The sequence below is a fragment of the Condylura cristata genome, unplaced genomic scaffold (genome assembly GCF_000260355.1).
Source record: "Condylura cristata isolate star-nosed mole 26May11 unplaced genomic scaffold, ConCri1.0 scaffold00003, whole genome shotgun sequence".
In the NCBI taxonomy this organism is placed as follows: domain Eukaryota; kingdom Metazoa; phylum Chordata; class Mammalia; order Eulipotyphla; family Talpidae; genus Condylura; species Condylura cristata.
The window spans coordinates 51663388-51684080 of NW_004567104.1; the positions used below are offsets into that span (position 1 = coordinate 51663388).

The window sequence follows — 20693 nt, forward strand, 5'->3', positions numbered from 1 at the left end:
TAAAAAAAAAAAAAAAGTAAAGTTACTGTTTACTCACTAACTTTAAGTGTACAATGAAACTAAAAATCATCAAGAAAGATCAGTGGTAGCTTTGCCTTTGGTTTCTCTGAGAAGCAACAACTATCTAAATAGTTTTTTTCCTTCTCCTTTGGCTTCCAACATTTGTTTCATTTCATTTTGAGTACAGTTTAATTTACATTCCTCAAAACAACGAAGAGAATTTGGTTATTAATAACAAATAATATGCACAAAATCTGACATCATGCATTCTGAATTGCATTGGAGATATGATATGTTGACATCTGTGCTGTGATCTTTGGTCACTGATATTGTTTTACTGTTAGTTTTATCTTTGACAGTACCTAATAAAGTAATTAGACATCAATGAGTTAAATAATTATTATTTAATTATTTCATTGAGGGAGTTCAATGAAGCACTTACTATTATGAAAACTTTAAATGAGGAACAAACTGGGACTTCACTAGAATTCTCCACCATGCCAAAAAAATGTTTATACATACAGATGTGTGTGCATTCTTTTTGTTAAATAGCAGATCATGTAAAGAAGCTGTGTTTTGGGTAAACAGCCTGAATATAGTGTCACTGATAGACACAACAGGAATTAAAGATATCTGAGAGTTTCATCATCATCACTACATAGGATAATTGCTCCTAAAGGATTCGAGAGAGAGGAGGGTGAAAGAAGGAAAGAAAAAAAGACAAAAAGCAAAAAAGAGGGGAGGAAAACATACATTCAATCATGAGGAATGTAAATATCAAAGAAAGCACTTGAGTGAGTGAGAGAGATTACTACCTTGAAGATAGAAAATACATTAATTTCAGAGTGACTGCAGAATGCACAATCAAATGTGTCACCTTGCTGCCGCACTAGTGATGATCTTCAGACTGCCTGGGTTCCGGATAAGCTTGTCCAGAATGCTGACAATCTGCTCAAACTTGGGTCTGTTGTTCCTGTCTTTCTGCCAGCAGTCCAGCATCAGCTGGTATAGTGCAGCTGGACAGTCCATGGGGGGTGGCAGGCGGTAGCCCTCATCCACGGCTTTAATGACCTGTGTGAAAAGCAAAGTTTCTGTGACTTAAGACGTAGAGACATTTTACTTCTTCATGTGCAGGACACACTCATGTGAGTATTTTAACATTAAGTGAAAATGATCTCATTTTAAATTACTTAAGGGAAAAAAAAGCTTATCAAGTAAAAGTGTATTCAATCCTGAAAACATTCTATAAAGAAGATCAAAAGCTTGAAAATGAATTTAGGAAGGAAGAATTTTTAAAGATCCTTTTCAGATTAAAATCAAAAGAAAGAATGCTGTGCTTATAAGAAAAATTCATTTGACAATATAGATTGCTATGGACACTATATATAAATTAATGCAGAAAAAAAATTGTATGGATTTTAGCTATACCCAGACCAAGTGACAATATCTTTGGTAAACCCCCATGCATTTTATGAACTCTTAGTATTTTAAATTATGTAAATAAATTATTTTTGAATTTTAGTGTATATCAGAATCATATGGAGGAATCATATATATATATAGATCATCATTCTCTGTTTTCCTAAGTATACAGTAAGGCCAGTAAGGCCTGAAAACTTGAATTCCCACAAACTCCTATACCATGCTAAAGCTGTTGGTCCAGAGACAAGACTAAGATGCCACGATTTAGGAAGAATTTGGAAAACAGAGATGTGAAACAGTGAATCACATTTATGTAATCTGTAATTAAAAAAAAAAAAACTTGTTTAAAGTAGTACAGAAAGTTTTTATATCCAAATACAGTAAAACTGATTTTATCTGTGGTAAGTAGGAAATGACTACAAGCATCTCAAGGTCCCTTCTTTTGTATCTTTGAGATCATACTTGGTTTCTGACTAAGCATAAAGAAAAATCTGTGAGTGTTAATACCATATGCCAATAGAATCCTTTTACCAAGCATTAGCAAAACATGATTTTAAACACAAAAATCCTTTTGAAAAATCATATCACAGTATTTATAATAGAAAGTTGTAGGAGTTTGGTTGTTTTGTCTGACTTTGGGAAACATTGTATTTAAGTAAAAAAAATGTTGGCATAGGTGTGTTGGTTAAATCTACAAAGGATGGCAGACATGTGTGTCATGCTAATATTACACAGAAACAATTCTGTAGCAGAAATAATTTTAACACTCTCTGATACTTACTGCTATTTGGTAAGTCATTTATTTAGTCATATTCTTGCTGAGAATGTCTTCATTTGTCTCATTTCTCAATACCTGCTTGCTCTCTAATGTAAAGCCAGAAATACAATTTAAGGACTATATTTGCAAGACTTGCAAACAATTTTATTTTTTCTAAGCATTCTATTTCCATGTCACAAACTGGGAACCACCTGGTTTCATTATGCTCCACTTCCTTGCACAGCTTGATCTCTTAATCTGAACCTATAACTCACAAACTACAAACACTTACATCCTGATTGGACATCTCCCAGTATGGTCTCTCTCCATAGGACATCACCTCCCAGAGAACAATCCCATAACTCCACACGTCGCTGGCTGATGTAAACTTGCGGTAAGCTATAGCTTCTGGTGATGTCCACCGTATTGGGATCTTCCCTCCCTTTGAATAAAAAATCATATGTACATATGTAAAAAACATACATTATACATTATAATCTAAAATCTGACAGAATTGGTCAGGGAATTTTCTCTAACATGGAACATGGTTTCTGCTAAAATATATTTATAGTCTTCTATTGTAAGACCAACGAGGAATATGTGACATAGCGTTATCTGAATATTTACTTTCAATCAATTTGGAGGAAGTTTGAAATGATGAAAGGAAAAAAAATGGAAGTATTTTAATACTTATAGTACATATTAACTGTATCATATTAGTGTTTTGTAGTAAAACAACTTGAAGTAGACATTCTATAACAGAATTGAATGAGGTATATCAAATCAATTTTATTGATTTAACTTAGATTTATCCTTGATCAAGCATTTTTTATTCAGAATGTGCATGCATTACTATCTGTAACAAACTTAACTTTTTGCCACATACATTCTTATAGGCATTTTTTTAAAAGATTCATTTATTTATGCATATAGAGCTGGGATACAGGCCAGAGGTGCAGGAGCAGTGAGAAGATTCACCAGAGACAGTGTGGGGAGCAGAACAGGCCCACTGATGAAGTACACTACTGAAGGGAGCAGCAGGTGGGTCAGGAGAGGTCTGTCACACCATGTGGATCACGTCCGGGGCTGGGGATAGAACTCGTGCTGAAGTGGCTTTAGTTTCTTAGTGCTGTGCTTTAATCCTCTGTGCCACCAGGGAGGGCCCTCTTATAGGTATTTTTAACTAAATAAATTTAAAATAAAATAATACTTTCATGACACTTTCGTCTATACATGAATCAATCATGTTAACTAATCTATTCACTTTTCACTGCAGTGGACTAAGGAACATCCTATGATCAAGACAGATTTAATATCTGCATTCCCAGGAATTACAGTATAAAGAAGAAAACATGTTTTTATGAGTTATGGAAGATATAAAGGTATGTCTCCTGTGGAATTTGCTCTCAGTTTAATAAATATATTTAATAAAGATGTGTCAACTAGTAACCATATGGGAAATATTATGCTAGTCACTCTGGGTGAAACAAATATAAATAACCTACTGGCTCTTCTCTTTGGAAAATATGAGGCAAGTAGGAATGATAATTGGTTGCTGTGAATAACTAAATGTAAAAAGAAATAAGTTTCTAGGGCTTTGCTCCTCAAAATTTGTAATGCATATGCATCATCTGATGCTCCCATTAAAATGGAAATTCTGATTCAGTAGTTCCAGAGTCTGCATTTCTAAACAGCTTCAGAGATGTTGATCATCCCCTCCATGCCCTGGACTTGCAAGCTGAGTAAAAAGGCAGAAAAGGAGGTTGTTGTGGAATGGAGCCAAGCTTTCCAGGAGATATGCTAGGGAACCCACATATGAATTAAACTTTGAGAGATGATGACTTTTTATTTTCTCATACAAGAAAAAAGGGCTGGATCTTTTGAAGAACTCACATCATCAAAATATCAACCCGTATTCATCAAAATGTGTTCTCATGCCACTGCACCTCAGAGTACTTCATGAGTTTTAAAATAATGTTCATGGGTAAAACCAAATTGCTTCTAAGGGAATGGATCAGCCCTGAGGAGGTTGTTATTAAACCTCATTGCGCCTGAGTTTTCTCATCTGTTATTTGGGAAAGTAAAATACTGGTTCATACAACATGGTGGGGCTAAATGACAAATTTCAGTAAAATATTTAGCATAGTTTCTTGACTCAAGCAAAGTATATTTGGAAATGCTTCCCCTGTGATTATATTCGGCATGTGGAGGCATCTAATGGGTGAGACGGGAAAGGTCAAATTGGGATTTAATCACAGGTAGACTGAGCAACTTTTATCCTTCAGAGGGGTGTGGTCTGTGTGGTGTAACTATCTCCGTAAACTTGACATTTCTCTTTGATGTTTCCAGACAAGTGAGCTGTTCAGAAAGAGATTTGCCAGATCTTCGAAGGCACAGGGCTTTGCAGACTTAGTAACGTGAGCCCAAGAGGGCCAGTGGAGTCCAGGCTTGTTTAGAAGCTACCAGCCTAAGAATAGCTGACAGTTTATATTGGTGAAGTGAAACGCGTCAAGCTGGAGAGTGGGAGCCAGACTAAGGAGAGCGCGGGAGTTAGAGAAACACTGGCTATTCAACATGCTCTGGAGGGGTGTGTCCTAGCATGAGAAATGCAGACGAGACAGTGCTTGGTGCCACACCACCCCCTCATCTCTCCCCCAGCAATCATACTCCTGTACCGTCGTTACCATTTGTATTTTTTTCCAATACTTCAAAGGGTCTTTTGTCATACTTAAATTTAGATGATCCAAGCCAATATTGCCATTTTCTAATTCACTGGTTTCAAAAATAATAAATAAAAGTTAAAAATCTCCAAATTAAGTTCTGTGTGCCTGCCTATATCAAGTTTGTGTTTTAGATTCAAGATTTCAAACAGCACCACTTGATTGTGATTTAAAAATAAGGGCATTTAACAAAATGTCTTTAAAATACAGAGTGAAATCATTGGACACACTTTCTTAAAGAACTGTGAGTATTCACAGAAGTTAAACAAAGCTGTATTCAAATGGCAATGGAAAGATAACATTAAAAAAACCTCAGTTAAAAGTTTTATCTCTGCTAAAGGACACTATCTGTCCTTTGTGCCCAACTAAATAACTGAAAGTACTAAAATTGCACTAATGAAGTAAATCTTTGCCATAATGAAAACTTTATATCTATTTAGGAATATAAGACAGCTATGTCATCTCACAAGGTATCTAGTTGAAATGAAATGCAGACATGAACAGAAGAATACTGGTTGATGACAACCATTTTTGTGTTTTACTTCATTATCAAAATTATTTCATACTAAGTCCTATATCACTCTTCCTGAGAGAAGAGCTCTGATTGTATTTTTAATAAAATTTTGAATACTGTGGAGTGATGTTTTTTAAGAAGGAAAGAACCACACTTGCATTTAAGCGTGGAAGGAGAATCTTTTTTATTTGTTGTTCTGGATGTAAACAAAAATCCTACTTCAGGAATCAAAATAGTCATGCCTGTCCTCTCAGAAGGAGTGTTCACGCCATAACCTCTCTGCTTGTGCAGGATGAACGTGAATGCGGTGCATTTTTATAGGTTCATGCAAATCATTTCCTTGTATATATTCCAATCAGCTGTCATTGATTTGCTTTCATTGTGTAAATTTTTATAAAATATTCAAAATCCACCAAAAATAAAAATTTGTTAGTTTAACTTCAAATTAAGTACGTAAATGATGGTGTATTTTTTTTTTCTATTTATAACCAGAAAGGTTTAATATTGTTTATCAATCAGGGAAAAATAAACAAATGAAATTCTTAGTCTGATTTATTTTAGCATAAAAAAATCGAATATTGCTAAATTTGAATAGCATTTTGTACTGTTTGTGTTGAAAATGACCTTTGCCTTATTTCCTCTACCAGAGAGGGGTGATGAGCGTTGGGGTTCCAAAGGACTATGACGGAGAACTATGGTGCTTTACTGATGGTGTGTGTGGTAAAATATACCCTAAAGGTGTGATCCTACATCTCTAAATCATATACATAATTAAAAATCAGCATTACTTCAATAAAAAATATAATAGTAAAGCAAGAGAAACCTGAAAAATCCCATGACTACTGACCCTTTAACTCACTTTTTGGTATGTGACCACACAATATCTGACCATGTAATATCTGATCAATGCAACAGCACCTTGGACCAGTTCAAGGTTGGTGCTTCCTATAAACAGGGCTCAGTCGCAGGACACAAATCTGAATCAGTGCTAGTGCTATTAAACAATCTTCTTGTAAGCCTCAGTGCACCTCTGTTAGTGCCACAACAATGGAAATAAATAAATGAGATATTTATGCCAACATTAAAGCTATAGTAACCAGTTGAAGGATAGTGGAAAGGAAGAAAAGGCAAAATATCAGAATATTCTATTAAAGGTCAGTCATCTTGCTATACTGATTTTAAATTACATGTTTTTTTTTTTTATAAATCCATTGCCAAAGGTAAAAAAAAAAAAAATCCAAACAATAATGAGTAAACCTCCATCACCTTTATTCTACATAACTTGCAATCATAAACTAGACAAACTGAATAATAGTTATCAAGCTTAACACAATGAGCATAAGCAATATGAACTTGTGCTCAGTGCAGAGAACAATTATATTTTTCAATATTTTCTGGGACAATTTGTAGAATAGGTGCTAACAAATACTCCTTGACATAAATTCAATTATCTTTTTTCCAAATACATGCTATTCTTTATTCTTGGGAGGTATGTTTCCTGCTTGCTCGTTATAACTAGCAAACTTATTAGTTGAACCTCCTGGTCAAATATAAATGCATTGATGGAACATTTGGAATCCAAGCCACGTTGGTCATTCTATCTTCTGTTATTCTTCTGCTAACTTATCCTACTAGATAGGACATTCAGGTTCTGCCTTTTATACTTCATATATGTATTCCCATAGTTTAAAACTAGAGTCTGACTTTTTTCACTCTTCTGCTTATATGACTGTGTTTCTTATGAACAATAAAATTGCATAATTTTGTTGAGATACAGTAAGATTATTTTATAAACTTAGAGGAGTAAATTTTACTGATAAACTTTGATAATTTTAAACATTTAAAATATACAGTTCATTTTTAGATATTAATACACTGAATCTAGTTTGCTTACCATCTGGAAATATTATAGCATAACCACTTTTAAAACAATCACACTAGTCTCTTGTGCTCTTCCTACCCTTGTTTTGATACTGCTCTCTCTGGTTTATAGTTGCTTGTTGATTTTGATTTTTACTTTATTGTAATTTTTTTAACCCTCTGATCCCGTATATTCCTTCTCAAAGTGAAACTCAAAAAGTTGTTTAGAGTTTTCTCAAACTGTTAAAAATGGAAAGTCCATATGATCCAGCAATTCCACTCTTAAATATCTACCTAAAAGACACAAAAACTAGTTCAAAAGGTCACCTGAATCCTTATTTTTATTGCAGCACTATTAAAAATAGGTAAGCTATGGAAAAAACTCAAATGCCCCAAAAGAGATGACTAGATCAAGAAGATATGGTTCATATATTAAATGGAATATTACTGAATAAAAAAAAAGATAAACCTATGCTTTTGCAGCAACTTGGATGGAGATGGAAGGGATCATGTTCAGTGAAATAAATCAGAAAGAAAATGAAAAATAGCAGCTAGTACATGTGTGAACTGGTGGTGAGGATTCCACAGGGATTATAACCCAGATGAAAAAGCATACAAACAATGAAGAATGTTATAAAAATATATAAAATTTAAAAAAGGAACTTAATGAAAAAAAAATAGCCCATATTAGAAGATTAAAGAATTAACAAAACAAAAAAATAATAAAATAAAAATATAATGAAATGAAAAAAATCACACTATGATATACTCATCTTTCACCAAATGCTACTGTTTAATAATGCAATTAGCTAGAAAACAATAGTAAATATAAGAATTAGTGAGCAACAATTTTTATAGTATTTCTAAAACTATGAAAATATCTCACAGGATGTTGTGTGTAATAAGAATTTTAGAATTTGCAAATGCTATAGACATTTTCATTTGGCTCCATAAACAATATGCATCTGCTAGCAACTGTTTCAAAATTAATTTATCAACATAAAAATTCCATTAATAACTTAATAAATATTTTAGCCTATTGCCCTAATCTCTTTTAGAATGAGGCAAAGTGAAAATTTAAAGCAAAGAGACATAATATATAGTTAAGACCATTGCTGAATGGAAAGATATGCCACCTGTTTGGTGGTGTCACACTCACAAGTTTATTCTAGTGACATCAAATGAAATGAAACATCAAAAATATAGTGTTTGAAATTCAGTGGATGGGGAGGGGACAGTTGGCAATTTCAAATATTAAATTAAAAGCAAATGAAAGAAAATTGTTAACATACAATTTATTTCATTGTATTTGTGATATCCCAAATTTCAACATATTAGGAAATCTTGATGGTAAATGACTAGTCTGGTGCATATTATTTTTTAGAAGGGCTATATATTCTACCTTGCCCTAACTGGTAGACAACCTGCAATCTTGTATACAACTTGCGATAGTAACAGATTTTTTCCTAAATATCTGACAGGGACATTTGATCCTCACTCTCATTCTTTACACATGGTAGCAGAATAAGCTCTCTGCAGCCGGTCTACTGGCCTAGATCAGATTAATTCTTTGTCTGATGGTTGTTCTGTGTATTGCTTTGCAGTATCTCTGTCAACCCACAGACTGCATTAGCATGCACTCAATACTGACAGTCAAAATTTGTCTCCAGATAATGTCAAATATTCATTGGGGAACAAAATCAAGACTCCTTGAGAACCACCTCTTTATATCTGTGTCACAAAAGGACAGTAAATAATTCAAGTAGGGTACAGGATTTATCTGTAGGGTACAGGATTTTTAGCGTAGACTATGTGGAATGAACAGCTCCCCTTGTTTGTAACCTTCGTATGTTATCATTTTTTTTTTTTAAGATTTATTTATTTGTACATACAGAACTGGGGTACAGGCCAGAGGCTCAGGGGCGGCGAGAGGCTTCACCAGAGACAGAGTGGGGAGCAGAACAGGCAGATCGACTAAGTACACTGCTGAGGGGAGCAGCGGGCGGGTCAGGAGAGGTCTGCCATGCCATGTGGTCACCTCCGGGGCAGGTGGGAACCAAACTCATGCGGAAGTGGCTTTAGCTTCTCAGTGCTGTGCTTTAACCCGCTGCGCCACCAGGGAGGGCCTGTATGTTATTTTTAATCCATAATTTAGTGTAGAAAAGCAATAGCCAAGTTTATCTGAGTTAACCCAGTACTTGAGTTTTGCTAAATACTACATAATCTAACCTATTTCCCATTCTTTTTATGTTTAATTTTACTTTCTACATTTATTTGTCTTCATTTCCTTTTATTGAAAAGAAGATAACTCTACAGAGTTAGTGAAACAAAATAGTTTTATAAATTAACCATATATTCCTTTATCCAGACTCTAGTTTTAAACTATGGGAATACATATATGAAGAATAAAAGGCAGAACCTGAATGTCCTATCTAGTAGATAAGTTAGCAGAAGGATAACAGAAGATAGAATGACCAATGTGGCTTGGATTCCAAATGTTCCATCAATGCATTTATATTTGACCAGGAGGTTCAACTAATAAGTTTGCTAGTTATATACCTTTGGCATCAAAGGGCAAAGACTTTTGTAGGAAATAAATTTTTACTCCAGGAGCAAACAGCATCTATGGCTACAAAAACATAAATGTCACTGGCATCTAAAGACACTGGATGAGTTCTTGTGGATTTAATTTGGCTCTGACATATATGCGAAAGAAGTTGGCATCCATAAATTTTAATTTTAATTTAATTTTAATTTAATTTTAATTTCATGATAAGGCACTCAGCATTCAAGTTGAGCATCTATAAATCTATAGGAAAGTAATAAATTGAATATACAAGAATATGACTCCTGACATTTTTTACAAATACTCATTGCAGATTTTAGTTGGACTTCTACACCTGATTGTTACCACAAAAATTTATTTTCCTTCCCACTTACTATCCTAACATATTCCAGCTTATGCTGCTTTATTATTTTCATGTTAAGAAATTGTTTTCTCAGTGGATAATGTGGGAGGCATTTAAAACATTTTAGATTTTTTCAAATACTTCCAAATAAATCCTCCCATAGGCTATCCAAAATGTTGGATCTGATGAGACAAAATGGTGTCATCATTTGGCATCTTTCTCTCCTGCCACAGAAAACCTATTATGACACAACTTTACTAATGAGTTAGAACTAAGAAATCATTTGAAAATTTACACAGACTAGTAGGTCTAAAAGAGGAAGTTGCAATCCAAACTGAACAGAATCAAAAGTTAAAGTATTTTTCTCGTATTTTCAATGTCAAATGGAGAGCTACTTCCTTCAGTGTTGATGACTCTATGTATCTGTCTGCCTGTCTGTCTATCTATCATCATATACCTCAGCAATTGGAAGTGATGGGATTTATGGTTACTTTATTTCACTTGGGTTATCAAGTTGAGTAGGAGTCAGAAGTCTTGGCTTCTGGACATAGCATTGATTCTGCAATATAAACTTAGACATTTGTTTTAACCTTGGGTAATGCTAAACACAAAACCTGATTTTATGTAGTTTTTTTCTATCTTTACTATTTAAGCTGACATAAACATCAGGTTTTTCAACTTTCAAATTTATATGTTGAACACACACACACACACACACGGGGATTGACAAATTTAATGCTAATTTGTGTGTACTTTAAAGATGATCTTAAATTTGAACCAAAAACTGCATATATTTTGGGGTGTCATCTGAATTTATTTCTGTAGAATTCTTACAACAAAGTTAAAGAGGGAAAAGTAAAATACTGCAAGTCAAGATACTAGGGATTCTGTGGTGTAGGCATTCCATCACTGCTAAACTCTAATCCAGGATTAGTTGAAGTAGCCCAAAACCTTGTTCCCTTTGTCTAGGAACAGCAGTTAGGGAAGGATTCACACAGTAAATCTGTTCTCCAAAGATCCTGCAATTCAGTTCTTTAAGTTTAATGAATTTAGACAGTTCAAATGAAACATTTGGCTAAAAGCCTGAATTATTTCAGGCACTTAACTGAAGTCTACTCATTCATTATGGGTTAAGGGGCTTCAAGTTTTGATTTCTAAAGAAAAGGTGGGTAATTGCTTAACTCTCTGGACATTGAGGTATAATAACTCATATCTGTCCCAATTTCTCTCTAATTATATATACAAATCTCTCCCTGCTGATTTAGGAAACCCATAGTCCCATTGCTGCTTGTGAGCTCTGTCAGGTCATTCGCAGAGTGACAGAGGACTTTGGAGAGTTTATCTTAGTAAACCCTAAGTAATTGAGTGTTTAACCTACAGACAAATATTGACTTCTTAGATTAGAAGTGGAACAATACAGATAAATCATTTTACTCTAGGATTTAGCATCTATCCATTGTTAGGAACTAAAGTTCCTTCACTGTAGATAACAGTAGATGACAAGGTGAAGGGCAAGCCAAGAAGACACCCAGGGGAAGCATCTGTTCTAATCCCCAGTAGTTCAAATTTAAAGACCGCTGAGAGAATTGTTCCAGCAGATGTTAATTGCCACAAGAGATGGGAGACAGATGACCTCTTAGGCAGCAAAAGCCCAACCCTCGAACTTTTGAGATTTTTCAAAAATATATGAAGTGTTTAAGAATTTCTTGAAATACAGGAAAATGTGGTACCTTGCATTCTAAGTAACACTGTGGATATTCAGAAAGTGAAATACATATAAATAACCATCGATTACTTTTATACTTAAGTAATATTATATTTAATTAGGTCTGATGTATATGTATCTTCAATGAAAACAATGTAAAAAATAAAGAAAAACTGAACACATATTCTGACGTGAATACATTTGTTTTCAAAATTTTTAAAATGATTACTGCTCTTATTTTGAATTTTGGGCACTGAGAAAAATTTTCCAAGGAAACAATATTATAACTAGCTCAGATATATCTGTTCACTATGACAGGAATACAATATAATAATAATAAAATAACAGAAACAGAAATAATCTTAATGCATTCTAATAATTAAAAAAGTTAAACTTTTGAACAAGATCGTTCATATGTTGATGATTAATAAATAAAGCTGAAAATATCAATTTAGAATCTGAAGAATATCTGTTGAGACAATGGTGAATTTATATATATACACACACACACACACACATATATACAGATGTGGTGAATACTGCTTGCACTATTGAAATAACGGTCATTTCAGAGTTATGACTAACACATAAAAGAAAAAAAAACTCCAAAGCACATATGATCATGATATCTAAAACCATGGTTTGAGAAGGGATAAGGAGGATCGCATTATTAGAATTCAAATTATCACCATTAGCAAATGGTAAGACTGATTTAGGGCATCTGACTATTGTACCTTTCAAGACCAAAGGAATCTGAAACTGGTCAGTGGCTGCAGGGTTCTTGGGTAAAGGTCCAGCCTGTATCTCATCACATATTCGAAAATGTGGGATATTCACAATTGAGCTATAAATAATTTCAGAAAGTGACATTTACTAAGCTTCCAAAATTTAGACTGGACCGCATTCTAGACTGGACCAAAGGAATAGAAAGGAGGATTTGTCCATATTAGCTGATACTAAGTCTAAGTAGTTAATTAATCTAACTGCTTAATTTGTCTTCTTGCAAAGTAAGTTTAATAAAATTAGAGCAATGATTCAATTTATTTTATTACATTGAAAATTAGTTAAAACAAAATGAACCCAGTGAGCCTTGATATTTACATTATTCACTCCATTGCTCTAATCAATTCTTTGCTCTAGTATCATTTTATCAACCGACCTAAAATAATCTCTCTCACATATTGCTCCAGTTTTTTATATTAGTTATTTGCCTTGTTGTATCTTTACTTGTTCGTATATTATCTGAGTTCCCAAACTGAGTTCCCAAGCACATAAGATCAGAGCCTTTATTCATCTCTATATCATCTAGGCCTAATTTTGTCTATTTTAACTTAGGAATATAAAAATGGTCATATACATAGATGTATGAAAGCTTATACACATGGGTACATTGTTCTATCCATGAAAATGCTAACTTGTTTAAAATGAAATTCTTAAGGGGAAAGTTCGAAAAGCTATTCAATTGCAATAGACCTCATCAACAATTGCAGGGCACCTGTAGAATAAAATTAAGTAAATTAGTAGGTCAATGCAAAATAAAATAAAATAAAAGTCTGCAAGTTTGAATTTTTCATAGTGAAATGAAAACATTCTAGCCATTCTCACTCTCTTATGATTTTGCATAATATTATTGTATGATGGAAAGCACCAATGTTTATGGAATTTCTATATGTTAGTAATAAGAAATGAGGAAAAATCATTATGAGTACTGAAAAAAGTGATTTCCTACTCAATCTCTTTTGAAAAAAGAAAAAAAAACCCAAAGGTGCATATTATTATTATTATTTTACCTGACTTTTTCCTCCTAGGCATATCTACTGAGGACAGAAGGAAAAAAATCTCACACACTTCAAAAGCAGTATGGGAACATGTCTGATAAATATTTTAAAATTTAAAACTCATTATTTTCTCAACTTTTTAAATGTTCTCGCCAGTTAGAGAAATTTAAGGCACAGAATTAGATGATACAATTTCAATTCCATTCTTCTACCCACCCTGTTGAACACAGAGCTGTTTTAAAGATGAACGAAACAGAGAGCCCACATTCACTCAGTGGCTCTGGATCAAAGACTCTGCTCACTTACCTTTACCTAAAGGCAGTAACTTTCAAAGGAAATAATGGGGAAGGTTTAAGCACTTGAGGCATTGACCACAAATTTCTGAATTGTAGAAGCTCCAGATGCTGGTTGAAACACTTAAAAGTGACTAATATAACATGAGTGGTAGAAAGATTAACAAAAATGTGTTTAAATGAAAGAAACACCTTAGCACACAGTGTTTTAAGAGAACTTTCTTTTAGAAAAAAAAAATCATAGCACACTAAGTCAAATCAATGCGGTGGATATTTGAGCTGGACAATAGTGTTTTGGTTTAAAAAGGAGGCCTTTACTGTACAATAATGTGCTCTTTTGTTATTAGTTATAAATTTAATGAGACCAGGACTTTTATCTCAGTCAAATCTGTTTCTCAAAAATCTCTACACACATAGACAATTTTGATGACATTACTAATAACCTAGTTTTAAACATAATTTCCAAAGAGAATTTCTCAAAACATTTAATGCAATGGCAGTGTCCCTGCAACAAGCACACACTTCTCAAAAAAGATAATTTAGAGTGAGACACTGAGCTTTTATTATTATTATTATTATTTTTTGGGGGGACATTGTGCTTCTGTATGTCTATGGTTCTATAACCGTATCTCTTTATGTCTTTTTTAAAATAAATGAATGAATTTATTTTTAATGGACGTAATACTTGAATACACCCATGGAGTACCGCTTTAAGACTGTATCCACTAGCAAGTCCCAATCACCCACCAACATAGCCCCTATTTGATTCCACTTTGTTCTTGACCCTCCCCATGCCCTTCTTTCCTGTTTGATGATTCAGCTCTGGTCAGCTAGGGTTAGTTAGTTTTTTTTTTTTTAATTTTATTTGTAGCTGAGAATAGCCTGGCGTCTTCTCAGAATGTGATGCAGAGATGTGGAAGCTCCGATGACAAACTTAGTGGCTGTCAATGAAATTGTCAAGAAGACTGGTGATTTCAGAAGAGAATGAGTTATTTGTTTTTTAAAATCAGGAATAAATAGAATAAACTAAGAAAACAGCAGTCATGGACTGTTTGTTGAACTGTCCATTCTTTCTTTTGGCATGTGAGAATATGAAGGGACAGACACCACAGATTTTTTTGTATAATGACACTTGGAGTGAAAATTAATGACTCTATAGGATATAACTGGGTGATGCATATACCAAAATGCTCACATTCATAATGGAAAAGTATGGACTATACATAAGTATGTACATTAAAGTATTGGCAATATCAAACAGTTAAAATTGTGCCCAATTAGGAGGTCATTTACATTTGTATAATGTATCTTAAAAATTAAGCGTAATAATTTCCCTACTAGTTAGGGCTTGTTTAAAAAATGGCATATACAGAAAATGGAATACATCCAAAATCCAAGTATTAAAAATAAACACTTTAAAATTATTTGTTAATGGTAAAATAGCTTCAAGAGGTATATTGCTAAATAGTCTACACAATGTTTTTATGAGTAATTATATTTCAGTTATGTTCATGCACATGTTGGTATATAAAGCTATGGAAAAAAGTATGTCAAGAATTGTCTTACAACCTTACAAGTATGTTCTGTGATTGGCATACTTATAGAGAACTTTTTTCTTTTATCTTGGTTTTGAAATTTTTATCATAGGAGCAAGTGTTATATGTACTTTATTTAGTTTGCTTTAAAATTATTTTTCATTTAACGTTTCATATAAATATATATAATTTTAATATACTGGCTACATTTTACTCTTTCATATGGGCATATGTTCCACTCACACACCACAAAACCACCTATGCCAATACCCTATCTGCCTTTTCCCCCAGCCCCTCATCCTTTCCTTCTATTCCCTCTGATATCCACATTTCACAAAGTTCAGGATTTATTCTTGCTGATTTTTTGCTTGAGTATTTTTTGTTGTTATTTATATTGCATTGCTTTAATGTTTTCAAATTATATATATCAGGATGTGGAAACTAAAAATGTACTTGTTTGCTAAAGGTTGGTCCACCATGATGAAAAGAGCAGTAAATCGAAAGATAACAAGACTCTAGGTATGTGAGAACTCTTTTCTCTTAGAAGGCATGGAAAGTATTAAACGGTCCATAATTGAAATCATTACACATCTTTTGAAGGAGGACCCTCAATTTTCCCATGATAAATAATACTATTTCAAATGTAAAAGGTAAGCTTCATGGGGAGAGGGCAGTTATAATGGACAAAGCATTTGGCACATAATTTTTATGTAGTCGTAAGCCAACACAGTACAAATTTGGCCAGCAAAGATAAAAGAAAGAAAACGAGTTACTCACCCTTGTTGTGTAAGCCGCTTCCGGGTCATCCTCTAGAACACGTGAAAGCCCAAAATCAGAAACTTTGCACACCAAATTACTGTTGATCAGGATGTTCCGAGCAGCCAGGTCTCGGTGAACGTAGCCCATGTCTGAGAGATACTTCATACCCGACGCGATCCCTCGAAGCATTCCCACTAACTGAATGACTGTAAACTGGGCATCGTGTTTCTGAGAGGCATTTCAAACATGCAATTAACTTAGGATTTCCCAAATACATATTTTAGTTAAAATATCATATACAGAATTATAAATAGATGGACCATGCACATTTTAGTTCTGCATGCCTGAGATTTTATTGATAAATGTCTGCAAGAGCCCAAACCCACAGAAAACATAGTAGCTGCATGATCAAGCACTCTGTAGGGAAAAAGTGCCCTAGTATTGTCTGATTCAAAACTAAGACAATGCTAGTCATGGTGTAACAGATCAATTCCTCTACAACTTTACGATCAAGGGCAACAAAATGAAATTAATCCTGTGACTATTTGAGGTTCATATTTATTTATTTATTTATTCAATTGAACATTCACCCATTCTTGTCTTCCAGATATTTTATTAAGTTTCAAATAGGACAGATGTTAAATTTGAAATTACCATTAGAAAAATTAGTTCAAAACTACTAGAAACTAGTTACTGGATATTTGCTTTTCTATCCAGACTTCATGAGATAAAAAGCAATAGTCAACAATGTTACAAATGATGGATTCAGAAAAGCTTCCAATCTGTTTGGATTAAAATAGGTGACTTATAACATTATCAATAGATAGGCTGTAATAGATGATAGATGAATAGATAGGCAAATTATATTTGATAGAGATAAGTAGAAGATACAGGCTGTAGTTACACACATATGTATATGCATACATATATAACTGTATTGATAAATATGAAATTCCATAAGTAGTTATAGCTTCACAAACAAACTACTTTAAAAGATTTTTATCTTAGATGTTTGAATTATCTGACTTGGAAACTATTTGTGTTTGAAATATGTTTGTGAAAATAATTATATGACTAAATTTTTATATGGATTGTGAACATTAAAATAAATATATAAATTTCTTTCATATATAATTTAGAATTTCCCCATAATAATGAATTATTCTATGTTTTATATGTCTACTGCTACTTCAAAAATGATGAGGAAGAGGGATGATTTTTTTGTCTTTCTTTTCTTTTTTAAATTTATTTATGTATATAAGAACTGGGGGGTAGGCCAGAGGTGCAAAGGTTGGGGGGGGTAGTGTGAGAGGATTCACCAGAGACAGAGTGGGGAGCAGAACAGGAGGACTGACTGACGTACACTGCTGAGGGGAGCAGCCGTCGGTCAGGAGAAGTCTGCTGAGCCATGTGGGTCACCTCCCCAGCCAGGGATTGAACTTGTGCTGCAGTGGCTGTGATGGCTTCATAGTACTGTGCCACCTTTGTGCCACCAGGAAGGGCCCAGAGGTCTGCTTTTTTATTTATTGTAGCGACTGGTTACTGGAAGTGTTATATACCCCAGAGTCTTTCTATTTGAACATAGCATTTGTTAAAATAATTAAATTTAACGTTTAAATTTAAACACAATGATGCCACCAACATGATATTTGAACTGAGACAAATTTGGCATACAGCATATACTTATTTACTGAATGTACAGCTCTATGTTATAAAGTAGTTTAATACTAACTGAGGTTACTTTAAATAAAAAAAATGAGCTACTTTTAATGTTACTTGTGTCTTACTTTAGGTGTTTATATATATTTTCTATTAAGATAGCATTAATTTATAACAGTGTATTATTCAGAAATATAGGATCCCACCTCTTCAGATTTTGTAATTTTTGTTTGAACTGATGTGAGTCTTGGTAGAAAAAGACTGAAATTAACTGTCCAAATTTGTTTTAACAATATAAACAGTTAATATTTGAATGCTCAAAAGAAGTATACAATTTTGCAATCTCTCTCTTGCTAATTAATTAGTGTCAGAAAATTTTAGTCTTACTTTAAACTTGGGAGTGCTAATTACTTGGCACAATATTAGAAGTTTTATCTAACACTTTCAGTAATTAATTACAAAAATATTTCTATAAATGCAGAAAGTTACTATATAATGTATGTATATATATATGTAGATATATTAAACTATAATCTACTTACACGTAAGAAACTGTCCAGGGAACCATTCTCCATGTATTCTGTGACGATCATTACTGGTTTACCTAGATACATGGTAAATAATAAATTAAATTTGTAATCATCTGAAAATTAAAAAAAAAATGCAATGAACTTTTATAATATACTTTTATATACCTGATGAATTAAAAATGTAAAAGATTTCTAATTTTTTAATTGGTTTCAGGTAATGCCTCATAACCTATGACATCTAAACTGTGTTATTTGGCATACTGTGAACATAAAACCTGTGTTTTTATCCATCAGATCACATCATTGTTAACCGACAAAATCAAGTGTTTCTGCCTGCAAGACCAACACTGAGTCATGAATTCAACAATTTGTACTTTGTACAATTACTTATAGACTGTATGTTAAGTGTTCACTTTGGGGCTGCTTTGTCAGCATAATTAAATCAAAATTTCTGCCTTCATGCATCTGATATACAAGTTGTGCAAAAACAAGACAAATAATTATGATCTTTTAAAATGTTATACCACTAACACACAAAAATTACAAAATCCAAGTTCACTATATTTAAAAATAAAATAAAATTAAAATGACATTATCAGTAAGTTTTAGGAATCATTTTGGAAATATCTGACCTAAAGTACAATTAAATCTTTAAACAGTAAATCCTTTACCTACGTGACAAATGCTTGTTTAATTATGTTATATACATTTACTTGTTAATTATTACAATTTCATTTACACAGAAGAACATAGAGGTAGAGGCTAATTAACTTGCTCAATGTCACATAGCTAATAAGTTAGAAAGTCAAGTGCTACACGTGAATGCATTGAGCTGTCACTTTTGGAAATTTATACTGATGGAAATATTTAAAATATGAAAAAAGGATTACACATAAATGTGCTAGTTATACTGGATAAGTAGAGCTACAAATAGGATAAATGTTCAACACTGATAATGATTTGGATAATTGCTTAATGTCAATCCTAGGATTATTCTGAATTAAAATGATGACACTGAAGACTGAGTACTTTAGACAACTGTTACAGTATAATGTTATATGAGTAAAGCTAAAAATAAAACTTTATGTATTTCTGATAACAACCATGAAAATAATTAACATAAAACCAACATTCAAAATAAAAAAAGAATATAATGTGCATATTTTTAATATTTAGGAAGCACTTGCATTAATTTGCCATAATTGGAATTATATAACATTATACTAGGACTTGGCATATAACCTCATCTTCATATCATTCTTGTGTTTCAGTAATATATTTTATTCCCATTTTACTGTTTCCTTCACTGAAAATATGTGAATATAAGAAACTTTCTAAAATCACAAATTTTAACTTGATCAGATACTTGATCAGATCTCCAGCATGGCTGATTCTGATATCAAAGCCTACACATTGCCATACTATAATTCTCTTTCTTTATTGTTGCTACAATATTGCCCTAATTCTAAATCAAACATTTTACAAAAAGAAGAAAAACCATCTTCCATGTCTAGAAATACATGAATTCTTGAGAAAAACCTTCAGCAAATAAGATTTTTAAACAAACATCCCTGAAAACCTAGTTGTAGAACATATTGCTATTCCTCACATATTTCTTATTTCTGAAGGTTAGTTTGCCATTCTGGTGCTAGAAACTAACTTTATATCCTTTTTTCCTTTCACAAGTGAAAAAAAATAACTCATATTGGTTATGTATTATGACTTGGTAGCATGAGTCATAGTACTTGCTTATATGTACTTACATGGTACTTACATACAAGTAAGTATACTCACTCCTTTTAATACATGAACCCATTTAAAACATGAATGCAGCATAATTCACATTCTTTACTTATTGAAAGATGAACAAACATATTTAAATTCTATAAAAATATTTAGATATTTTAATACATATAACGATCAACTTATATGTCAATTTAGTCTCATAAGAACACTGATTTAGTTCTATATTTTGGGTTTTGCACACTTACATCTAGTTAATCTGGTTGTCTTAAGAATCATCTTAGTCAAAAGCTTAAGCCTCCAGAATGTGCTTCTTCAATATTCTTGCTAAGAATATAGATTTGACAATATTCAGGAAGCATGGCAATATTCAACATATCGTTGAAAACTTTTATCTCTCCTGAGCAAATAAATCAAATGCCTAAAGACCTGACCTTATCTGATCTAAACTGAAATGGATGGGTATATGGATGAACAGATGAATGCATACTGCATGTGTGCATTTTCCA

The 20693-nt window shown here is 32.9% G+C and overlaps 1 protein-coding gene across 1 annotated transcript in view; it reads right to left on the minus strand.

Annotated features, from left to right (window-relative positions):
• EPHA3 (EPH receptor A3) overlaps positions 1–20693 on the minus strand; it is a 281424-nt gene that overhangs the window by 13469 nt on the left and 247262 nt on the right. The window contains exons 12-15 of the mRNA XM_004675278.2: positions 18454–18515; positions 16271–16480; positions 2472–2621; positions 878–1071 (exon numbers count right to left, since the gene is read on the minus strand). Coding sequence (XP_004675335.1) covers positions 878–1071; positions 2472–2621; positions 16271–16480; positions 18454–18515 — 616 coding nt within the window. The remainder of the gene's footprint in view (positions 1–877; positions 1072–2471; positions 2622–16270; positions 16481–18453; positions 18516–20693) is intronic.